The sequence below is a fragment of the Engystomops pustulosus genome, chromosome 1 (assembly GCF_040894005.1).
Source record: "Engystomops pustulosus chromosome 1, aEngPut4.maternal, whole genome shotgun sequence".
NCBI classification, from domain to species: Eukaryota; Metazoa; Chordata; class Amphibia; order Anura; family Leptodactylidae; genus Engystomops; species Engystomops pustulosus.
The window spans coordinates 119,258,398-119,280,174 of NC_092411.1; the positions used below are offsets into that span (position 1 = coordinate 119,258,398).

The 21,777-nt window shown below is 43.4% G+C and overlaps 1 protein-coding gene across 3 annotated transcripts in view; it reads left to right on the forward strand.

Moving 5' to 3' along the window:
* The first annotated feature begins 1,839 nt into the window (after nt 1–1,839).
* The window catches only part of DMRT1 (doublesex and mab-3 related transcription factor 1), a 104,743-nt gene continuing 84,805 nt past the window's right edge, over nt 1,840–21,777 (forward strand). Inside the window, exons 1-3 of one of the 3 annotated variants that reach the window (XM_072151591.1) lie at nt 1,840–1,959; nt 13,723–13,953; nt 15,570–15,756. In XM_072151591.1, coding sequence (XP_072007692.1) covers nt 13,738–13,953; nt 15,570–15,756 — 403 coding nt within the window. In that variant the 5' untranslated portion in view covers nt 1,840–1,959; nt 13,723–13,737. Of the gene's footprint in view, nt 1,960–13,569; nt 13,954–15,569; nt 15,757–21,777 lie in introns of those variants that run through there. The other 2 variants (XM_072151601.1, XM_072151610.1) reach the window with 2 other exon arrangements.

The following is a 21,777-nucleotide window of genomic DNA, read 5'->3' on the forward strand; positions in this document are numbered from 1 at the left end:
AGCTGCCAGCTGGTGAAGTGATCTTTGGCTTCTCCAACTAGAAGGGGAAAGTTTACTGGGTTAAGTGCAATATGGGTGACTCTATTAAGGGATTGTTCTTTTCTTAGTAAAAGTTCTTCTAAGCTTGGTCATTTAAAGGGGTTGGTCACTTTCACATAAAATTTTTATAAATGTGCAAAATAGATTTAAATAAAGTCATTACACCCCCCTAGTACCAGTTGCAGTTGATAAACTGACTGAGCCGGTATCTTTTTCCTGTCCCCGAGTCCCTCACCTTTCATGCAGCCTTGTGTGCGCACCTGATGGAAGGACAAAGGGAGCTCCGCTAGATTTTAAAGCTGTGCCTCTGCTCACTGAGTGGGGACGCAACTGTGCACACTTACATCAGAGGATGGGCTGCACCGCAGGAGCGTGCACAGGATGGGAGGAAGGTCCCTTGAGTGACCCGCCCAGGACAGACTGCAGGAAGGAGAAGATGGAGAAGCGGCTGCTGGATCGCACAGCTATAACGGGAAAACAATCGAGAATTCCTTATGAATGTGCAACTTCCCCCACTGGGGCCTAGCCTTTCTTCAGTGGTTGTAGACAGCCGGGGCCCAGAATACCAGAGTGGCTGGCTTATGAGACCTTTGGCACGCTATGGTCACAGTTATTGGTATTGGGACAGGAGGACAGGCCTACAGCCTGGCGAATCTCCAGCAGGCGGTGTGTGCAAGAAATATGGTGGCAGCAGATTCAACAGGCTGGAAAGCTGAGGAGATAGCTGGTCCGCAGGAAGGTTGCTCACAGCCTGGGCTGGTAAAGATGGAGCCAGATGGTGGACCTCTGCTCTGGGGCTTAGTCTCCTGACTTGCCGTAAGGGTGTTAGACAGTGGCCTGAGGCACCTCTGCTTCCTTGCAGTGTCTCTGGATGGCATCTCTGTAGGAGCTACACACTGGACCTGCTATTCACTCTGCTTACTGGAATGTACAAGAATTTCAGACCAAACTGCAGGACCATGTGCTCCGGCCCACCAGGGGTTTTTATACTCCCTTGATCAGGTGGTAGCACCCTCCAACCAGCTTCCAGCTTGCTTTACAATAGTACAAAGAATATCATGGGATAACAACATTTCACATGCTTAACTCCTTCCTTACCGGGCTGTGGCTTCAAGCTGCAATTACTAAGTTTACCAGGGCAGTAGATCTGAATGAATTGCGCAGCCTCACCAGATAGATCCGGACAAGGAGAGGGAGCTATTCGCAACAACCACCTTGCCTATGCATTGGCAGGGGTGTTGCAAATGTAACAGACAATAATATTTGTCAGCCTGCCCCAAAGCCCCACAAGAAAATTAGAAAGTCTGTTAGAATGTTGTTAACTCCATATCTCCCACTGACTGTCAGGCAAAAAGTGCCAAGAAACCAGTCAGCCATGGGTACCTCATGTACAGAATGGCACTGTGGCAGAGAAAGGGCAGATATCTGACAGCATGGCCGCCATCTTTTAGTATACATCACTGTACATAGACATGACAAAAGCCACTATGTACGTAGCACTGTCCCTAAGCCAGGGTCATTGGCGAGCTGTGCCCAGTTCTGTTGGCATAACAGTTTATACTATATATCTGGGAAGATGGAGAGCTTATTCATGGAGCCTGGAATGGCAACACTGCTGGGTGACACAAAGTTACAGGGATCGCAGAATAGGTAAATATTTGAATGTTACACAAAATGTGCAGAATCCATAATAATAATAATAATAATAATGATAAGAGCAGCACGCGTCCACACCACACAACATCCGCCTCTGCCATTGGCGCATGTGACGCCATGAGTGCAGAGGAGCGCGCTGTGCGCCAATAGCAGAGGCGCCTGTCACCTGAGGAGCCGCGCTGTCCTGGTCCCGCGCAGTGACTGAACACTCCAGGGCGGGAAGAGGCTCCAGCACGAGATCAGCGGCCATTAGTACTGCAGCAGGTAAGTGTCTCTTCACACTGGACGGCCACGTGTGTACTGTGATTGCACCGCACTACTTTTAGGAGAGTTGATGTTACATATTTAGGGGCAGTTTGTATCTTGTGCAACCATTTTATAGAATATTCTTGAAATGGCTGCAAGGATTTGCACTGGAAGATATGGGATGGTGCTTTATTACTTACATGATGGATCATCACAAGTTACTAGATGTAGCACAGCGCAGAGCTGTATGGATATCATGTACTTAACCATTTATAGCAGAATTTCACCACATTAAAGCCCCTCTGCTTATATATACTGACACTTTCCACTACAGTTCTGCTGATATAGAATATATGTGCAATATACTTTTTTCTGTATAGAAGTAAAACAATAAAAAAACGGATGCCCAGAATTCTTCACCCAATGGGCACCAATGGTGCTGAATAGCTTTCCTTGCCTATAGTCCTGTGGTACTGTACCTTTCATAAAAGCATGTGAGCTTTAATGAAATCTGTCGCTGAGGCTCCTCATACATCATCCACAAATTACCTCTCCTGACATGTTTTACCAAATTTTTGGCATCCCTATGAGGTAACAATTCTGGAACACATTTTTATATTAAAATGGTAGTCTGGGATCAGGGTTTTTAAATGTAGTGGTATAAAATGATAAATGTGCTATAATCGCCTCTACTGGAATTGTGCTTCATCCTGTTCTCAGTTAGTATACAGAGTCTCAGTGGTAATGTCACATTGACCGCCGCACACACTACAGCCTGCAACTGCTGATGTAAACGGGTGCAAGGCTGTCGGAAAATGTAACTTAAAGGAAATTTACCAACAAAACCAAGTATGTTAATCTAGGGACACTAAGGCCCCATTCACACTGCACGTATGGGGACGTTTATATGCGTCCCCATAGACAGCTATTGCGACACAGCGTGGCACCGTATTGTACGCAGGGAAAAAATAGAGCCTGTTTCCCATGTAGAGGGTAGAGGAAAGCAGCGCTGGAACTTTAGAGATTAGATACCTTGCCTCTGTTTGGCAGATACAAGTTACCATAGTTCGTTTAAATACCCCTTTAAAGGAAACCTACCACTTGTAGTGGCAGGTTTCTGATGGAAATACCGGGCACCAGCTCAGGGTGAGCTGGTGCCGGAGCTTATTTTCGTTAGTGTTTTAAACCGCGGTATCGCGGTTTAAAACACTTTTTAAACTTTATAGCCGGCGCAGGCAGGTACGCGCTCGGCGCTTACCATGCGCGCGGCTCTCATTCACTTCCTATGTAGCTGCGCGCACGGTAAGCGCCGAGCGCGTACCTGCCTGCGCCGGCTATAAAGTTTAAAAAGCGTTTTAAACCGCGATACCGCGGTTTAAAACACTAACGAAAATAAGCTCCGGCACCAGCTCACCCTGAGCTGGTGCCCGGTATTTCCATCAGAAACCTGCCACTACAAGTGGTAGGTTTCCTTTAAATTGTTATTTTATTAGATCAAATATTTAGTAAAGCAGGCTTGTCATAAGACAGGTCTGGTGTCCTCTGATTCTGATACGGGATCTCTTATTGGAGTAAGGGATGATCATACTAATCACCCACTGTCACTCAAGTAAGAAATGTCTCTACAGAGAGTCTTAACTCCTCAGGCACTGCTAAAGGGGTTTTCCCACAATCAAAGTTAGGCCCTTTCCTCATTTCAATGGAGCTCACGGAAATTGCTGGGTGCCGCGATAGGCGATCACCGTCAGCTCCATTGAGATGTGTGGAGCAGAACGGTCATGTGTGGCCATCTGCTACATTACTCTCCGGGATCTGTGGGGGTCTCATTACTGAGACGCCCACTGATTAGCAAGTTAACTTTGATTTTTGGGAAAACCCTTTAAATATACAGTACATTATTGGAAACTGACCTAACATTCTAAGCATATCAGTCCTAATGTAGGAAAACTCTTGTAATTAAAAAAAAACAAACAGATTGCTTATTCCCTTAAAGGGAACCTGTCACCAGGAGACCCATTTTTAGCACTCCCCCAGTCCCCACAGAGCACAGTGTATGTACTCTGTGGGGACTCGGAGAGTGCTAAAAATGGGTCTCCTGGTGACAGGTTCCCTTTAAGCACCATAGCCTCATTTGAAATTTCACTTATTGTATTAAAAAACTTTTTTTAGTATTCTGTACAATTTGGAAAAAACTCCAAATGCTGTGGAACTGAAAAAATTCTAGAAGGCCTTGTTTTCATAGCTTTCACTGCACGGTCAAAATGACACATTTTTATTTGTTTGGTCAGTAGGATCGCAGAGATACCACATTTATGTAGTTTTGTAATTTCCTAATACCTTAAAAAAATGGGAAACTTTGCAGTAATCAATAATGTCATTGCTTTGCCATTCTGACTTCCATAACGTTTTCATACTGCAGCACACAGACTTGTGAAAGAATTTCAGTGATTCTATTTTGAGATCTGTATGGCGTTTTATTTACCGTATTTTTCGGACTATAAGGCGCACAAAAAATCCTTTGATTTACTTAGAAATCAAAGGTGCGCCTTATAGTCCAGTGCGCCTTATATATGAACCGTACTGACAGACAACAGCTGCCTTGAACTGTGCACAGGTCTGCCGCCTGCTGGTCATTCATCCTTATAATCCGGTGCGCCTTATATATGAACCTCAGCGTTTTAGCAGGCATTTATAGATGGTGCGCCTTATAGTCCGAAAAATACTGTACTTTTCTTTTTGTATGATGGTGGGCCCCTATACCACCAGGTCACCATCTTGCATTTGGGGTTTAGGGTCTCAAAACTTTTCACCTTACAGCTGGTCATTGTGAGGAGAGGAAGATTTGGAGTTTAATATACAACCCCCCCCCCTGCACGCGCATAGTAAAGCCAAAGTCAGTGCACCTTACTTCCTGATGCCTGCACCCAATGTACAGAGCATACGAGGGACCGGCCACTGGTAATCAGCTGAAGTGGTTGCGATACTCCAATGCTGCTTTCACTTGGTCGCAGAGGTCGCACAATATTATATGCAGAAGGGTAAAAATACCCTTAGCGTTTTTGAGGAGTATTTTTCCTCGACACGGCTGCTATAAGAGAGGTAGAGGCACAGCTACAGCAGCCTGTGTGGCTTCCATCCAGCAGATGCTGTGTTTGGACATGTGACCGGGGCATTTATACAGAATTACTGGGCTCTGATCACATGACCTTCCATCAGGGCTGTCCTTGCCGCATGTACTGGCGTTAATGCCAGTTGTACATGGCCTTCACTTCACATCCATGGCCTGTTTACAGCTCAATTACATTCTAGTAAATGGACATAGCCACTATTCAATAGTGGAGATGTGTTTGGTGAACACTAGGAGACCACAGTGCTGTAAGAACACTGCAGTTTCTGCTGTGTTTTTGTCACCTAATTTCCAAAAATTAATGATCAAAAAGTTGTTTATACCTTGAGGGGTACTGAAAAAAATTACAACTTATGCAAATAAAAAAGCCCTCACTCATATTGATTGGTGGCATCAAAAGAAGACTTAAGTTGCACCAGCAGATACGAATGTAACCATGGTGCAACAAAACTCTAATGTATAGTTATTATTGTACACATTGGAGGGAATTTAATATGCCTTACCGACCTTATTCTGACCTACACAACGACAATCCGAACCTAGTTATAAACCAAAAATAATATATAATTTTTTAAAGGTTAGTATAGTACAACCATGCCCCACTTATACTACGTCTGTTTGCCACATTAATCTATTACTGCGTAAAAGCTAGTGGCTATGGTAGTTGGAAACTCCACCGTCATGTCCTATAACACAAGTAATAATTTTCCTCTTTTTTCTCCAAAATGGAAGATGATTGTGTAAAAGGAAATGTGTGTCTAGTAAGCTCACAATGCTGATTTTACTTCTGAGTGAGTTGGGATGAAGTAGACTCCTTCTAAAGGGACACTGTTACCAGATTTTACCCCATTAAACTAGGAGCCCCCTCTGGTGTGGCATGAAATGTCCTTTCTTGCATGTTTACCTATAAAAAATAAATCCCTTGCAAAGTCAATGTGAAAATGAACGTGGAAGAGTCTAAAGACTTAAAGGGAACCTATATATAAGGATGGGTTGGCTAGATTCTACGGGCGCTGACCACCGACTGAGAGTATCAGCGAATGTATCACTGGTTACAAATCCAAATAATTTATTGATAAAACCAGAATGGTAAAACAAAAGTACAGGAATGTATAGTATATCCTTCTAACGCGTTTCGGGTCGGACGACCCTTTCTCAAAGATAGGAATGCTGTAATGGTAAGTATACAGGTATTTAAACAGGAAATCACATGTCTAGGACAGCTGGACAATTAGTGACATCACTTGCAGGTAACCAATCAATGGTGTACTGGTCATAATTAGCATATGTAAACAGGAAATCACATGTCTAGGACAGCTGGACAATTAGTGACATCACTTACAGGCAACCAATCAATGGTGTGCGGGTCATAATTAGCATATGTAAACAGGAAACAGGAAATCACATGTCTAAGACAGCTGGACAATTAGTGACATCACTTACATGCAACCAATCAATGTGTACTGGTCATAATTAGCATATGTAAACAGGAAATCACATGTCTAGGACAGCTGGACAATTAGTGACATCACTTACAGGCAACCAATCAATGTGTACTGGTCATAATTAGCATATGTAAACAGGAAACAGGAAATCACATGTCTAAGACAGCTGGACAATTAGTGACATCACTTACAGGCAACCAATCAATGTGTACTGGTCATAATTAGCATATGTAAACAGGAAACAGGAAATCACATGTCTAAGATAGCTGGACAATTAGTGACATCACTTACATGCAACCAATCAATGGTGTGCGGGTCATAATTAGCATATGTAAACAGGAAACAGGAAATCACATGTCTAAGACAGCTGGACAATTAGTGACATCACTTACATGCAACCAATCAATGTGTACTGGTCATAATTAGCATATGTAAACAGGAAATCACATGTCTAGGACAGCTGGACAATTAGTGACATCACTTACAGGCAACCAATCAATGTGTACTGGTCATAATTAGCATATGTAAACAGGAAACAGGAAATCACATGTCTAAGACAGCTGGACAATTAGTGACATCACTTACAGGCAACCAATCAATGTGTACTGGTCATAATTAGCATATGTAAACAGGAAACAGGAAATCACATGTCTAAGATAGCTGGACAATTAGTGACATCACTTACATGCAACCAATCAATGGTGTGCGGGTCATAATTAGCATATGTAAACAGGAAACAGGAAATCACATGTCTAAGACAGCTGGACAATTAGTGACATCACTTACATGCAACCAATCAATGTGTACTGGTCATAATTAGCATATGTAAACAGGAAATCACATGTCTAGGACAGCTGGACAATTAGTGACATCACTTACAGGCAACCAATCAATGTGTACTGGTCATAATTAGCATATGTAAACAGGAAACAGGAAATCACATGTCTAAGACAGCTGGACAATTAGTGACATCACTTACAGGCAACCAATCAATGTGTACTGGTCATAATTAGCATATGTAAACAGGAAACAGGAAATCACATGTCTAAGATAGCTGGACAATTAGTGACATCACTTACATGCAACCAATCAATGGTGTGCGGGTCATAATTAGCATATGTAAACAGGAAACAGGAAATCACATGTCTAAGACAGCTGGACAATTAGTGACATCACTTACATGCAACCAATCAATGTGTACTGGTCATAATTAGCATATGTAAACAGGAAATCACATGTCTAGGACAGCTGGACAATTAGTGACATCACTTACAGGCAACCAATCAATGGTATACTGGGCATAATTAGCATATGTAAACATCTCTACATTGGTACATAAACAGGCCTTATACCTACACGTATAAACAATCAAGTATAAGGCCTGTTTATGTACCAATGTAGAGATGTTTACATATGCTAATTATGCCCAGTATACCATTGATTGGTTGCCTGTAAGTGATGTCACTAATTGTCCAGCTGTCCTAGACATGTGATTTCCTGTTTACATATGCTAATTATGACCAGTACACATTGATTGGTTGCATGTAAGTGATGTCACTAATTGTCCAGCTATCTTAGACATGTGATTTCCTGTTTCCTGTTTACATATGCTAATTATGACCAGTACACATTGATTGGTTGCCTGTAAGTGATGTCACTAATTGTCCAGCTGTCTTAGACATGTGATTTCCTGTTTCCTGTTTACATATGCTAATTATGACCAGTACACATTGATTGGTTGCCTGTAAGTGATGTCACTAATTGTCCAGCTGTCCTAGACATGTGATTTCCTGTTTACATATGCTAATTATGACCAGTACACATTGATTGGTTGCATGTAAGTGATGTCACTAATTGTCCAGCTGTCTTAGACATGTGATTTCCTGTTTCCTGTTTACATATGCTAATTATGACCCGCACACCATTGATTGGTTGCCTGTAAGTGATGTCACTAATTGTCCAGCTGTCCTAGACATGTGATTTCCTGTTTACATATGCTAATTATGACCAGTACACCATTGATTGGTTACCTGCAAGTGATGTCACTAATTGTCCAGCTGTCCTAGACATGTGATTTCCTGTTTAAATACCTGTATACTTACCATTACAGCATTCCTATCTTTGAGAAAGGGTCGTCCGACCCGAAACGCGTTAGAAGGATAGACTATACATTCCTGTACTTTTGTTTTACCATTCTGGTTTTATCAATAAATTATTTGGATTTGTAACCAGTGATACATTCGCTGATACTCTCAGTCGGTGGTCAGCGCCCGTAGAATCTAGCCAACCCATCCTTATATATTGTATACCGCTGACTCCGCTTCTTGGAATTGGCGTCTTCGTTTTTGGGCTAGAGGAGCAGCAGACCGGGACCGCGTCCATTCCCTTGCTACCCTGTTAAAGGGCTTGATGCATACTAGCCAAGGTGGCTAATGGTGAGCACCCAATTTGGGACTTTTTTTACATTCACTAATTGCCTTACGATATCACCCGAGGCGCCGCCCTCCGTTGTCTCTGTTTTTTGTCTTTGTTTTTTATTAAAGGGAACCTGTCACCAGGAGACCCATTTTTAGCACTCCCCCAGTCCCCACAGAGCATAGTACATACCAGAGGTCGCACTAACATTTTTCCAGAAGGGTAAAAATACTCCTCTCACCATTTTTGAGGAGTATTTTTACCCGAGGAGGAGTATGAAAATTTTGGTAAAACACAGCATGCACAACACTACACACAGCACGCACACCACTACACACAGCACGCACACCACTACACTACACTTACACAGCACGCACACCACTACAGAAAGCATTACACTCCACTCACACAGCACGCACACCACTACACTCCACTGGCACAGCACGCACACCACTACACTACACTCCACTCCACTCACACAGCACGCACACCACTACACTCCACTCGCACAGCACGCACACCACTACATTCCACTCACACAGCACGCACAACACTACACTACACTCACACAGCACGCACAACACTACACTACACTACACTCCACTCACACAGCACGCACAACACTACACTACACTCCACTCACACAGCACGCACACCACTACACTACACTCCACTCACACAGCACACACAACACACAACACTACACTACTCTCCACTCACACAGCACGCACTACACTACACTACACTCACACAGCACACACAACACTACACTACACTCCACTCACACAGCACACACAACACACAACACTACACTACTCTCCACTCACACAGCACGCACAACACTACACTACACTCACACAGCACACACAACACTACACTACACTCCACTCACACAGCACACACAACACTACACTACACTCCACTCACACAGCACGCACACAACACTACACTACACTCCACTCACACAGCACACACACCACTACACTCACACAGCACGCACAACACTACACTACACTCACACAGCACGCACAACACTACACTACACTCCACTCACACAGCACGCACAACACTACACTACACTCCACTCACACAGCACGCACACCACTACACTACACTCCACTCACACAGCACACACAACACTACACTACACTCACACAGCACACACAACACTACACTACACTCCACTCCACTCACACAGCACACACAACACTACACTACACTCCACTCCACTCACGCAGCACGCACACAACACTACACTACTCTCCACTCACACAGCACACACAACACTACACTACTCTCCACTCACACAGCACACACAACACTACACTACACTCCACTCACACAGCACGCACACAACACTACACTACACTCCACTCACACAGCACACACACCACTACACTACACTCCACTCACACAGCACGCACACCACTACACTCCACTCCACTCACACAGCACGCACACCACTACACTACACTCACACAGCACGCACACCACTACACTACACTCCACTCACACAGCACGCACACCACTACACTCCACTCCACTCACACAGCACGCACACCACTACACTCCACTCCACTCACACAGCACGCACACCACTACACTACACTCCACTCACACAGCACGCACACCACTACACTACACTCCACTCCACTCACACAGCACGCACACCACTACACTACACTCCACTCACACAGCACGCACTACACTACACTACACTCCACTCACACAGCACGCACTACACTACACTACACTCCACTCACACAGCACGCACACCACTACACTACACTACACTCACACAGCACGCACACCACTACACTCCACTACACTCACACAGCACGCACACCACTACACTACACTCCACTCCACTCCACTCACACAGCACGCACACCACTACACTCCACTCCACTCACACAGCACGCACACCACTACACTACACTCCACTCACACAGCACGCACACCACTACACTACACTCCACTCACACAGCACGCACACCACTACACTACACTCCACTCCACTCACACAGCACGCACACCACTACACTACACTCCACTCCACTCACACAGCACGCACACCACTACACTCCACTCCACTCACACAGCACGCACACCACTACACTACACTCCACTCACACAGCACGCACACCACTACACTACACTCCACTCCACTCACACAGCACGCACACCACTACACTACACTCCACTCACACAGCACGCACACCACTACACTACACTCCACTCACACAGCACGCACACCACTACACTCCACTCACACAGCACGCACTACACTACACTACACTCCACTCACACAGCACGCACTACACTACACTACACTACACTCCACTCACACAGCACGCACACCACTACACTACACTCCACTCACACAGCACGCACTACACTACACTACACTCCACTCACACAGCACGCACACCACTACACTACACTACACTCACACAGCACGCACACCACTACACTACACTACACTCACACAGCACGCACACCACTACACTACACTACACTCACACAGCACGCACACCACTACACTACACTACACTCCACTCACACAGCACGCACACCACTACACTACACTCCACTCACACAGCACGCACACCACTACACTACACTACACTCCACTCACACAGCACGCACACCACTACACTACACTCCACTCACACAGCACGCACACCACTACACTACACTCCACTCACACAGCACGCACACCACTACACTACACTCCACTCACACAGCACGCACACCACTACACTACACTCCACTCCACTCACACCACTACACTCCACTCCACCCACACAGCACACACACCACTACACTACACTCCACTCACACAGCACACACACCACTACACTACACTCCACTCACACAGCACACACACCACTACACTACACTCCACTCACACAGCACACACACCACTACACTACACTCCACTCACACAGCACACACACCACTACACTACACTACACTACACTCACACAGCACACACACCACTACACTACACTCCACTCACACAGCACACACACCACTACACTACACTCCACTCCACTCACACAGCACGCACACCACTACACTACACTCCACTCACACAGCACGCACACCACTACACTACACTCCACTCACACAGCACGCACACCACTACACTACACTCCACTCACACAGCACGCACACCACTACACTACACTCCACTCACACAGCACGCACACCACTACACTACACTCCACTCACACAGCACGCACACCACTACACTACACTACACTCCACTCACACAGCACGCACACCACTACACTACACTCCACTCACACAGCACGCACACCACTACACTACACTCCACTCACACAGCACGCACACCACTACACTACACTCACACAGCACACACAAGACTACACTCACACAGCACGCACACAGCACACACAGCACACTACACTCACCCGGCCTTGATCTTAAGTCCCGTCGCGGGGACAGCCCCTCTGTCCACATGTCTCCCCTGTGGCCGGTGCTCTCACTCCGGGTCTCTCCGGCACGCCCCTTAGTCACGTGCCCCGCTGAGCGGCCCGGAGCGCGCTGCGATCGCGCTAGTGACATTTCCCTCTTTTGCAGCGCGCGCCGGGCCGCTCAGCCTGTGCGCTACAGGGAATAATTGCCATGCGTTCTTTTACGCATGGCAATTATTTTGGGGGGTAATGGCGCCTCATCACGCGTCTATGACGCGTGGTGAGGCGTTAATGCGACCTCTGGTACATACACTGTCAAAGTGTTTTTGTATTAAAAATTGTTTTTGCAGAAAAAAAGATATGTTATATTCTACCTTTCATTAGCATCTGCTGTGTGACTAGGCAGTTGCCAAATGGGAGGGTCTGGAAAGGAGCAGTTACCCCCACCCTTGGGGAACAGCTTCTCCATGTGACCTTTTCAAATATATGAAAACACCCAACACTGGGTTTAGCAACGCCCCCTGCTCCTCTACAGCCAATCCTGAGTGAGGGGAGTTATTCATATATTTGAAAAGGTCACATGTTTCCCAATGGTGGGGGGTAAACTGCTCCTTTCCAGCCCCTCCCATTTGGCAACTGCCTAGTCACACAGCAGATGCTAATGAAAGGTACAATATAACATATCTTTTTTTCTGTAAAACCTATTTTTTATACAAAAACACTTTGGCAGTGTATGTAATATGCTCTGTGGGGACTGGGGGAGTGCTAAAAATGGGTCTCCTGGTGACAGGTTCCCTTTAAAAAGGTGCAGGGATATTGTCACTTCAGATGCCCCCCTATCTTTTGTTCTATTGTACCTAGAAACTTGCCTAGTGCGATCTGCAAAATATGACTTTTCTTTGCTCATTTTCACATGACTTTAGAGGACATTTTTATAGGTAAACAGGTGAGATTTAAATGGGAATTCTATAAAGGATATTTCATACCCAACCTGAGGGGGCTAGTAGTTTAAGGGGGTAAAATATGGTGGCAGAAACAGGGCAATTCTTATTTCAACTGTGAACAGCTGAGTTGGTAATAACAATATCTAAGCATACAGTGTGAAAGATGAGATTGTTCTCAATTGTATCAATGCACCACAATTTCAAGTCATATTTTGTGAGCTGTGGGAGAGGTGCTGTATTTGTCATTGCTCCCTGCAATGTGGGTCTCTCCCACACATATCTCACAACAGTCTGTATATTGCCAAGGTTTTTTTTGCTCTTTAACTGGGGAGCCGGACACTGACTGGTCACACAATATTACTGTGAAAGCTTCAGCGAGGAAACTTTACCACTCCAATCTTTTTTAGTTTTGAAGAAACAGAATGCCCAACATTGAAGAGCCATTTAACAAGGTTCGGAGCTCCGTCTCGTCTGTGGGCAATGGAAAGAAGACTGTACGTATGCCAAAGTGTGCCCGTTGCAGGAATCATGGCTACTCGTCCCCCCTGAAGGGTCATAAGCGCTTCTGTATGTGGAGAGACTGTCAGTGCAAGAAATGTAGCCTGATTGCCGAGAGACAACGTGTCATGGCTGCCCAGGTATGTGGAGACTTCGTTTTGTATACAATATTTAAGTATGTAATATAATAGTTTTGTATTTAAAAGTATACAATGAGGCAGGTTTACAATTGTGGTCGGTGTAAATTGGCACCAAATATAGAGCATTTACCCAGATGTAGCATCAGCCACGGTGATAAATGTGGACAGACTGGTAACATTGTCATTAAAGTGGTTGCTACCAAAGTCACCGAATAGGCAAAAGTGTTTTCTAAGTTCCAGCATTTCATTTTCTTGTTATTTTTATTTTCTTGTAAAGAGCTTGCAACTGTTTCGACATTCATAAGTGACTTTGCCATTCCTCCATTTTTAAACTGGGATTCTGGGAACAATAATATGGAGTAATGGACAGAAATGTAAATGCATATTGGTGACAGACTTCCTACATTTTTAGGACATTTGGACACAGTTTTGTTTTTTACTGTGGTAATTACCCTTGCTATGAGGCTTCTTTCAGCTTCCGAGTCTTCATGTGCATTTTTTAAGTGTTTATTTATCCTTTTTTCAACTTTTCTCTTGAATAACAATAATAATGAAGAAGAATTAAACGTAATTCATAATTCAGAAATTGCGTTATAATAATGGAATATAATAAGGGTGGTAATCATGGGCTCGTAGTACATGCCATTATGAAACACATAACCAGCATGCAAAGAGCAGAGTAAATCTTAAAGGGGATTTCCCATGATAGTTAGGCCCTATCTTCGGTGCTGAGACCCACAGATTGCGAAAAAGTGGGGTCCGAACCAACCCTTCGTCGCTCCATAAGAGTAATGGAGCAGATGGCAGAGCATGACCGTTCTGCTCCATTAATCTCTATGGAGATTGCCGAGATTAGTCTGAGGAGCGGCGAAGGGTCCGTCGGACCCCTCATTTTTGAGATCTGCAGGGGTCTCAGCACGTTAGGCCCTATCCCTTTAATATTCAATATCTGTGCACCACCTTCTTTCACTCGCATGCAACCACAACCTACACATCCCTCCTTCACCCCAGGAACCACAGCCCAGAGAGGTTCAAAAGGGAAAAAGGAATATTATACAGCAGTATGAAAAATCTCACACGACCTGGATCAAATCAGGTCACATTTTTGAGGACACCGTCTGTGCATATAAACTGTATGGTAATGGGGAACAAACTTATTGACCAGGAGAATACAACACTATAGTCAAGTTTTCATGTGCATGATCACGGTGTGACCATGTTACAGAGCAAACCTATAGTTTGTATGCACAGAAAAATCCCATGTGCATCTATGTGCATAAGACTTTTCAAGTGCAAAATCAACATCATATTTCTCAACAGCTGCTATTTCTTCTGTCCGACATTAGCCTAGCCAGAATGAGAATGGCTGAAATCAAATTAACAATTGAAAATTTAAATATTTCTTCAATGAGATGGCTTATGTAATTATAATTAATTCTCTAAATTCTCTAAATTGCTTTGTCCCAGTTGTTCCTCTGTTGATGAGTTGTAGAATAGATAAAATCTAAATCAAAGAATGCCTTGACTGATGAGTGTGTTATATGGGTTTCTTTGGAATGCACAGCTTTCTGTGTTGATTATGCCATCAAGTAACTGTGTTTTATTCTCTGCAACAGGTAGCGTTGAGGAGGCAACAGGCTCAAGAAGAGGAATTGGGAATTAGCCATCCTATCCCTCTACCTAGCACAGTAGATTTGCTTGTGAAACGAGAGCATGTCAGTAACAATTCTTGCCCAATGCTGGAAAACAGCTGCTCTCAGGCTACAAGTGTATCTACTGCCCTGGCATCCACAAGCTCTTCAGGTAAACATTTCACAGAGAGGGACATGATTCTTGTCTTATAGGGAACCTGTCACCAGAGAAGTATTTTTCACTGGTGGCCGGTTCCTATAGACACTATACAGTAGCAATGATGTTTTTATCAAATGTGTGTCTTACTTTGTTAGTGAAATGTGCAGTGAAGTCCTGCACATTTCAAATTCTAATGTCCACCTGCTCGTTTGCATAATTGATTCACTTGGCGCCCGCTCTACATGATGCACCCAAACCACCTCGCACATACTCCCTGTCTTGAACCACCCCCTAATGATGTTGGCTCACCGCACAAGGAAACTTTGTGCTTGTGCGTTGAGCCTTGTATTGACGTCACGACTCACTACGCATTTGTCGTTTTCCTTCTCATGGATGCTAGGCACCGAGGCGCGGAAGGTACACAAACTCCCTCCATGGGGACATGGGCTGAGTTTTCCTCCTTACATTCAAGAGTTAATAAAATCTCATCAATAAGCTAAAGACCCACTAAAATGAAGTATTTGTAAAGTGTATCTAATATCGCAAAAAATAAGCCCTCATATGTCAAAATTGTCCCCAAAAATGTGTAATATGCTGAAAAATACAGGCGGTCCCCTACTTAAGAACACTCAACTTGCATGCGACCCTAGTTACAAACGGTACTTTATTGTACTTTAGTCCTAGGTTACAATAAACAGCTTTAACAGTTATCAGGTGTCTGTAATGAAGCTTTATTGTTATTCCTGGTTCTTATGACAACCCAACATTTTTAAAATCCATTTGTCACAGAGACCAAAAAAGTTCTGGCTGGGATTACAATGATAAAATATACAGTTCCGACTTACATACAAATTCAACTTAAGAACAAACCTACAGACCCTATCTTGTATGTAACCCGGGGACTGCCTGTACATTCATTTAGCCAACAAAAAATGCCAATTTCTAAATTGCGTCCGATTTTGTTTCGACCTCTGTAAAACTTTATTGTAACTGTAACTTCATAAAAGTTATTTTACAACATAGAGGGGTGTAGTTTCTATAATGGGGAAATTTATGGGGCTTAACTATGATTTAGACCTCTCATAGTGATTTGAAAGCTGAGCAGGTCCCTCAAAAGTAGGATTTCACATTTTTAGTGAAAATGTGAGGAATCGGCGTTCACCGATCCAATAATGTTTCCGATTTATGGTAACCACCAAATATGTGGTTTATTTTTGTGATTTTGGGTTTTATTAGAGGTGTATAGTGAGTTTAGGGGACTTAATTAAATAAAGTAATTATTGAAAATTTTTGATTACATTGTGCTTAAGCCAATCCCCCCCTTTCCCCGTTAAGCAGCTTCGGGAAGTCCAATCCACTTCAGAAGCTCCACACATTAATGACCGTGGTGGGTAAGGGGTTAACCTCTGCAGCTTCTGTTTAGTACAGCGTTCGGGCCGTGCGTTCCCGGCAGCATGCGTTGCGAGTGTGATACGAGTTCATCGCATCACACTCGCAAGTGTGGAACGGGCCTAAGTAGATCAAGGGGTTTAAGTATCCAGGCGGGCATGAAATACGGTAATAGTAAAAAAAAAAAGACGCCGTACATAGCTTTGTACAGCGAAGTTTGAAGAAGCTATGGGTGTCAAAAAACTGTACAAGGAATTTTTTACTTTTCTAATTTTTTTCAAGGGATTAAGCTATAACAAAACTATATTTGGCCCCTTTCACATAAAGGTATGCTTTTTTTTCCAGTCAAGTATTTCAGTGCCGTATTTGGCCAAATATACATGGTGTTTTTTAACCCCTTAGGTTATTATTAGCGCTAGCACAGCACTGAGCCATACCAGCATCGGGAGTTGCGGATTGTCAGGGGTAATCTAACGCTGACATCCCCAAAGTAACAACCACAGTCGGTGTGAGCTCTTATTGTGGGTGTTAACCCTGTAAATGCCGTGGTCAGTGCGACCGCGGTATTTTAATGGCTGCAAGGTATTCTCCCCTGCTCGATCATTGCTTTGGCAACTGCGGGGTCTGAGCCAAGACTCCGCGGGCTGTCCCTAGTTAATGCCTGTAAGGTTGTGTTACATATGGGACCTTACAGGCACAGTGTCAACCTAGGGTGACAGTGGTCATATCCTGCAATACATCAGTATTGCAGGGTATTATAATGTACAAGCAATCAAACGATTGCTTGTTCTTGTCCAATAGTGGGACAAGTCAAAAAATGGGAAAAAAATGTGCATAAAAATAAACGAATAAATTCATCAAAAAAACCCCAAAACCCAGCGTCCTGCACCTGCCTAGGCAGGTCATGTGATCACCACTACGTTTGGCTGTAGTCGGTTGGTTGCAGTGCATCCAGTATGGCCAGTGTTTTGGTGATGGCAGTTACACATCATTACTATGGTAACAGAGCAGGACAGTCTGTTACATCATCACTGGGAGCAGAGCATAAGAGGGAGGAGGAGTTACTGAGAACTAAAGGATCTTGGGACTTGTAGTGTCGAGTGGCGGTCATCTTGGTGATAACTCTGCATACTTTAGAGAGGCCATAAAATTTTGTGAATCATAAAATCAAACTATTTTATCAACTCCATTTTGTCAAAACCAAAGTAATAAAACGGGTGGTATGGGCATAGATTGTACAGGATCCCCCCATTGTATAAACTTATCTCACCGAAAAATTGAAAAACACAGCATCTAAAGTATATTTCGTCTAATACAAAACAATCTTTATTGAAAAAAAGTAGTGCATCGCAATGCACCAGCAACAATACAGTATAAAAACAACAGAGAGTGCCACATAATATGAAGTTGATAAAACCAATGGAACAAATAGAGACTGGTAAGTGTAGCCTATTAACAGTCACAACCTAAGTAGGAATTGCAAACAGAGGAGAAACGTCCCTCACATAAGAGCAGTAATGTTACCTACACCAGTAGGAAGGCACACGCTGTACACCCCGACACGTGTTTCGCACTTAGCTTTTTCACTCCCCTTGAAAAAGCTGTGTTTTTCAATTTTTCGGTGAGACAACTCCATTTTGTGACTAATGACATTGAGTTTTGTTACATTCATTTATTTATAACATCCTGGGTTTTTAATTAGATGTTCATAATACCAGAATACCCTATAACGGTAAAACAAATATTTTCTAGCGCAAAAAGTGCACCATGAACCAACTAAAAACCACTAAATTCTATGGCTTATGCATGGCCCTCCTTCCCGCCTGCACCTCACTATGTGCCCCTACAACAAGAAACGTCCACATGTGGGGGGGAGGGGGAGTCTCCATACTTGGAGAAATTGCATAAAAAATATTCAAATATTAAGATGGGTTTTCTCTTATCTTTTTTTGAACGTGGACGGCAAATGAACGTATTACCAACAAAATCGGACCATTCAAAATTTCACCTCCATTTTGATTTAATTACAATGAAGATCTCAAGGGGTTAACAATCTTCCTAAAAGCTGTTTCTGATAATTTGAGGGGTGCAGATTTGAAAATAGGTTGATACATAGAGGGTTTTTAATACTATACATTTCAAATTTCATTAAAAACAGTAATGATCCCCAAAAAGTAAATTCTGAAATCTCCTTGAAAATACGGATAACCTATGTTTGGGTTTTAAGCCATATGACATCAAAATAAGTTATCCAGACATTTCCAAATTATGAAAATGTAAAGCAGACAAATGGGAAATGTTATTAAGCAACAAATTTAGATGGTAAAACTACCGGCCTGAAAACTAGAAAATTTAGAATTTTGAAAATGACAATTTTTTCTGAAAAAAAAAAAAAAACATTTAACATTTTTTTTTTATAAATGCAAAACTTATCAGCCAAAATGTAACACTAAAATGAAGTGACGAAAGAACTTAAAGTCGCTTTGATAAGTGAAAAGGTTCCAAAGTTATAACCAAGAATACAAGACAGAATACAAAAAATTGATCATATTAACCAAAATAAAGGGAATGTTTCATTTGGAGCACACAGTTAAAGATGTAAAAACAGTGCATGAGAAAAGGGTGCCGTTGCATTTTTCATAAATGTAACCATAGCCTGCAGCCCCTACCCCAGTATATAGCCTGCATCCCCTGCCCCTTCCAGTATATATCCTGTAGCCTATACCCCCCCCCAGTATATAGCCATCAGCCCCTTCACCCCAGTATATAGCCTATATCCCCTACCCCTCCATAATATATCATGCAGCCTCTACCCCCCAGTATATAGCCTGCATCCCCTGCCCCTCCAGTATATATCCTGCAGTATATAGTCTGCAGCCCCTGCTCCCTCAGTATATAGCCTGTAGCTCCTGCCCCCAGTATATAGCCAGCAGCCCCTTCCCCCAGTATATAGCCAGCAACCCCTGTCCCCCAGTATATAGCCTGTAGCCCCTGCCATCCAGTATACAGCCTGTAGCCCCTGTCCCCCAGTATATAGCCAGCAGCCCCTGTCCCCCAGTATATAGCCAGCAGCCCCTGTCTCCCAGTATATAGCCTGTAGTTCCTGTCCCCCAGTATATAGCCTGTAGCCCCTGCCCCCAGTATACAACCAGCAGCCAATGCCCCCAGTATACCACCAGCAGCCCCTACCCCCAGTATATAGCCTGTAACCCCTGTACACTTTATATAGCCAGCAGCCACTGACCCGAGGAATGCTCAGCCTATAAGAAAAGGCTAAATGTATACTTCCAAAGCCCCCCGACAGGTCCTCTTCTTTCCATGGAAGCTCCAGCTCTGGGTCTCCGCGCGGTGCCATCGCAATCACTATAACGTCAGCCGCTTGCTGACATCATCATGTGTGCCAGTGGCGGCGCATACATTAGAATTTCAGCAAGCAGTTGACATCGTAACAAGAGCGAGACCCAGAGCCGAAGGTTTTTTATAGACTCGAGTATAAGGTTTTTCAGCACATTTTTTGTGCTGAAAAACTCGGCTTATACTCGGGTATATACGTTATGTTTTTTTTTTTTCACTGGTACAGCTCTGTCAACAGAAAATAAAAAAGTTATGACTTTTTAAAGGTGGGAGTCAAAAGCAGAAATGTAAAAATGAAAAAGGAGTTGAGTCCTCTAAGGGATAAAAATGAATGGTGTGCTGGGAATGTTGGCTAGCTAATAAGACAGTACAAGTTAAAAATATACAAGCTAAATAATTGTCAGCATATATGAATGTCAGATTTGTTGTAATGGAGAAACATAATGTTCTGATTGTAAGATTGGGGAGTGAGTTTCTGCCAAGGCTGCTATGACCTTACAAAGTATTATCAAGTAAATGAGCATTAGCCTATCAACCTTGCAGTGTCAGCCAGCAAGGGAGTGACAGCTAGGGCACAAGGGGTACCTTGAATGATATGCCTCTCATGATGCTTTTTGGAAACAATGGCAATTTGTATTATGCATGAAAAGCATTGATAACCTCACATTACAGTAAGCTTTCACACATTTGTTTTTATCCCAGGACTATAGCATACAACTGAATTTAGAGGACCATTGGTAGAACAAGTCTAGCACATCTGTAATGCATCTGATTTAATGTGGCTTTATAGCTGTGACAAATTGATGGTGCAGACAATTAATTCCACCAATTTCTTTGTCTCTTAAAAAAAATATATTTTTTTACATTAAAAACTGAAATTAATTGCTGCATTTGGGTGTACAGTTAAGTCCCACAAGTACCAGCCATACTATTAAGGGAATGTTGCAGATCTCTAAGATCTGATTTAGCTGATCACAACAATGACCCCATAACAGCTTTCAAAAACATCATATGCTTTGGCTCTGCACAGTGAAAATATACCATTTTAGTGCCAGATATGTTACGCTCTTCTTTTTTCTCCAAAATTTGCAAGTTTTTCACTCTCCTATCAAAGTATTTTTGAAAAAAACGAAATCTACCATTCAATAAAATAATAATTAAAAAAAAAAACACTACATTCTCACATGTGCACCTCTTCATCTTCATCCAGCTCTTGTCTTCTTTAATCTTGCCATCTCACCTGAAAAAAAGACCTGAGAAAAAAAACAGCCTGGAGTGCAGGACACAATT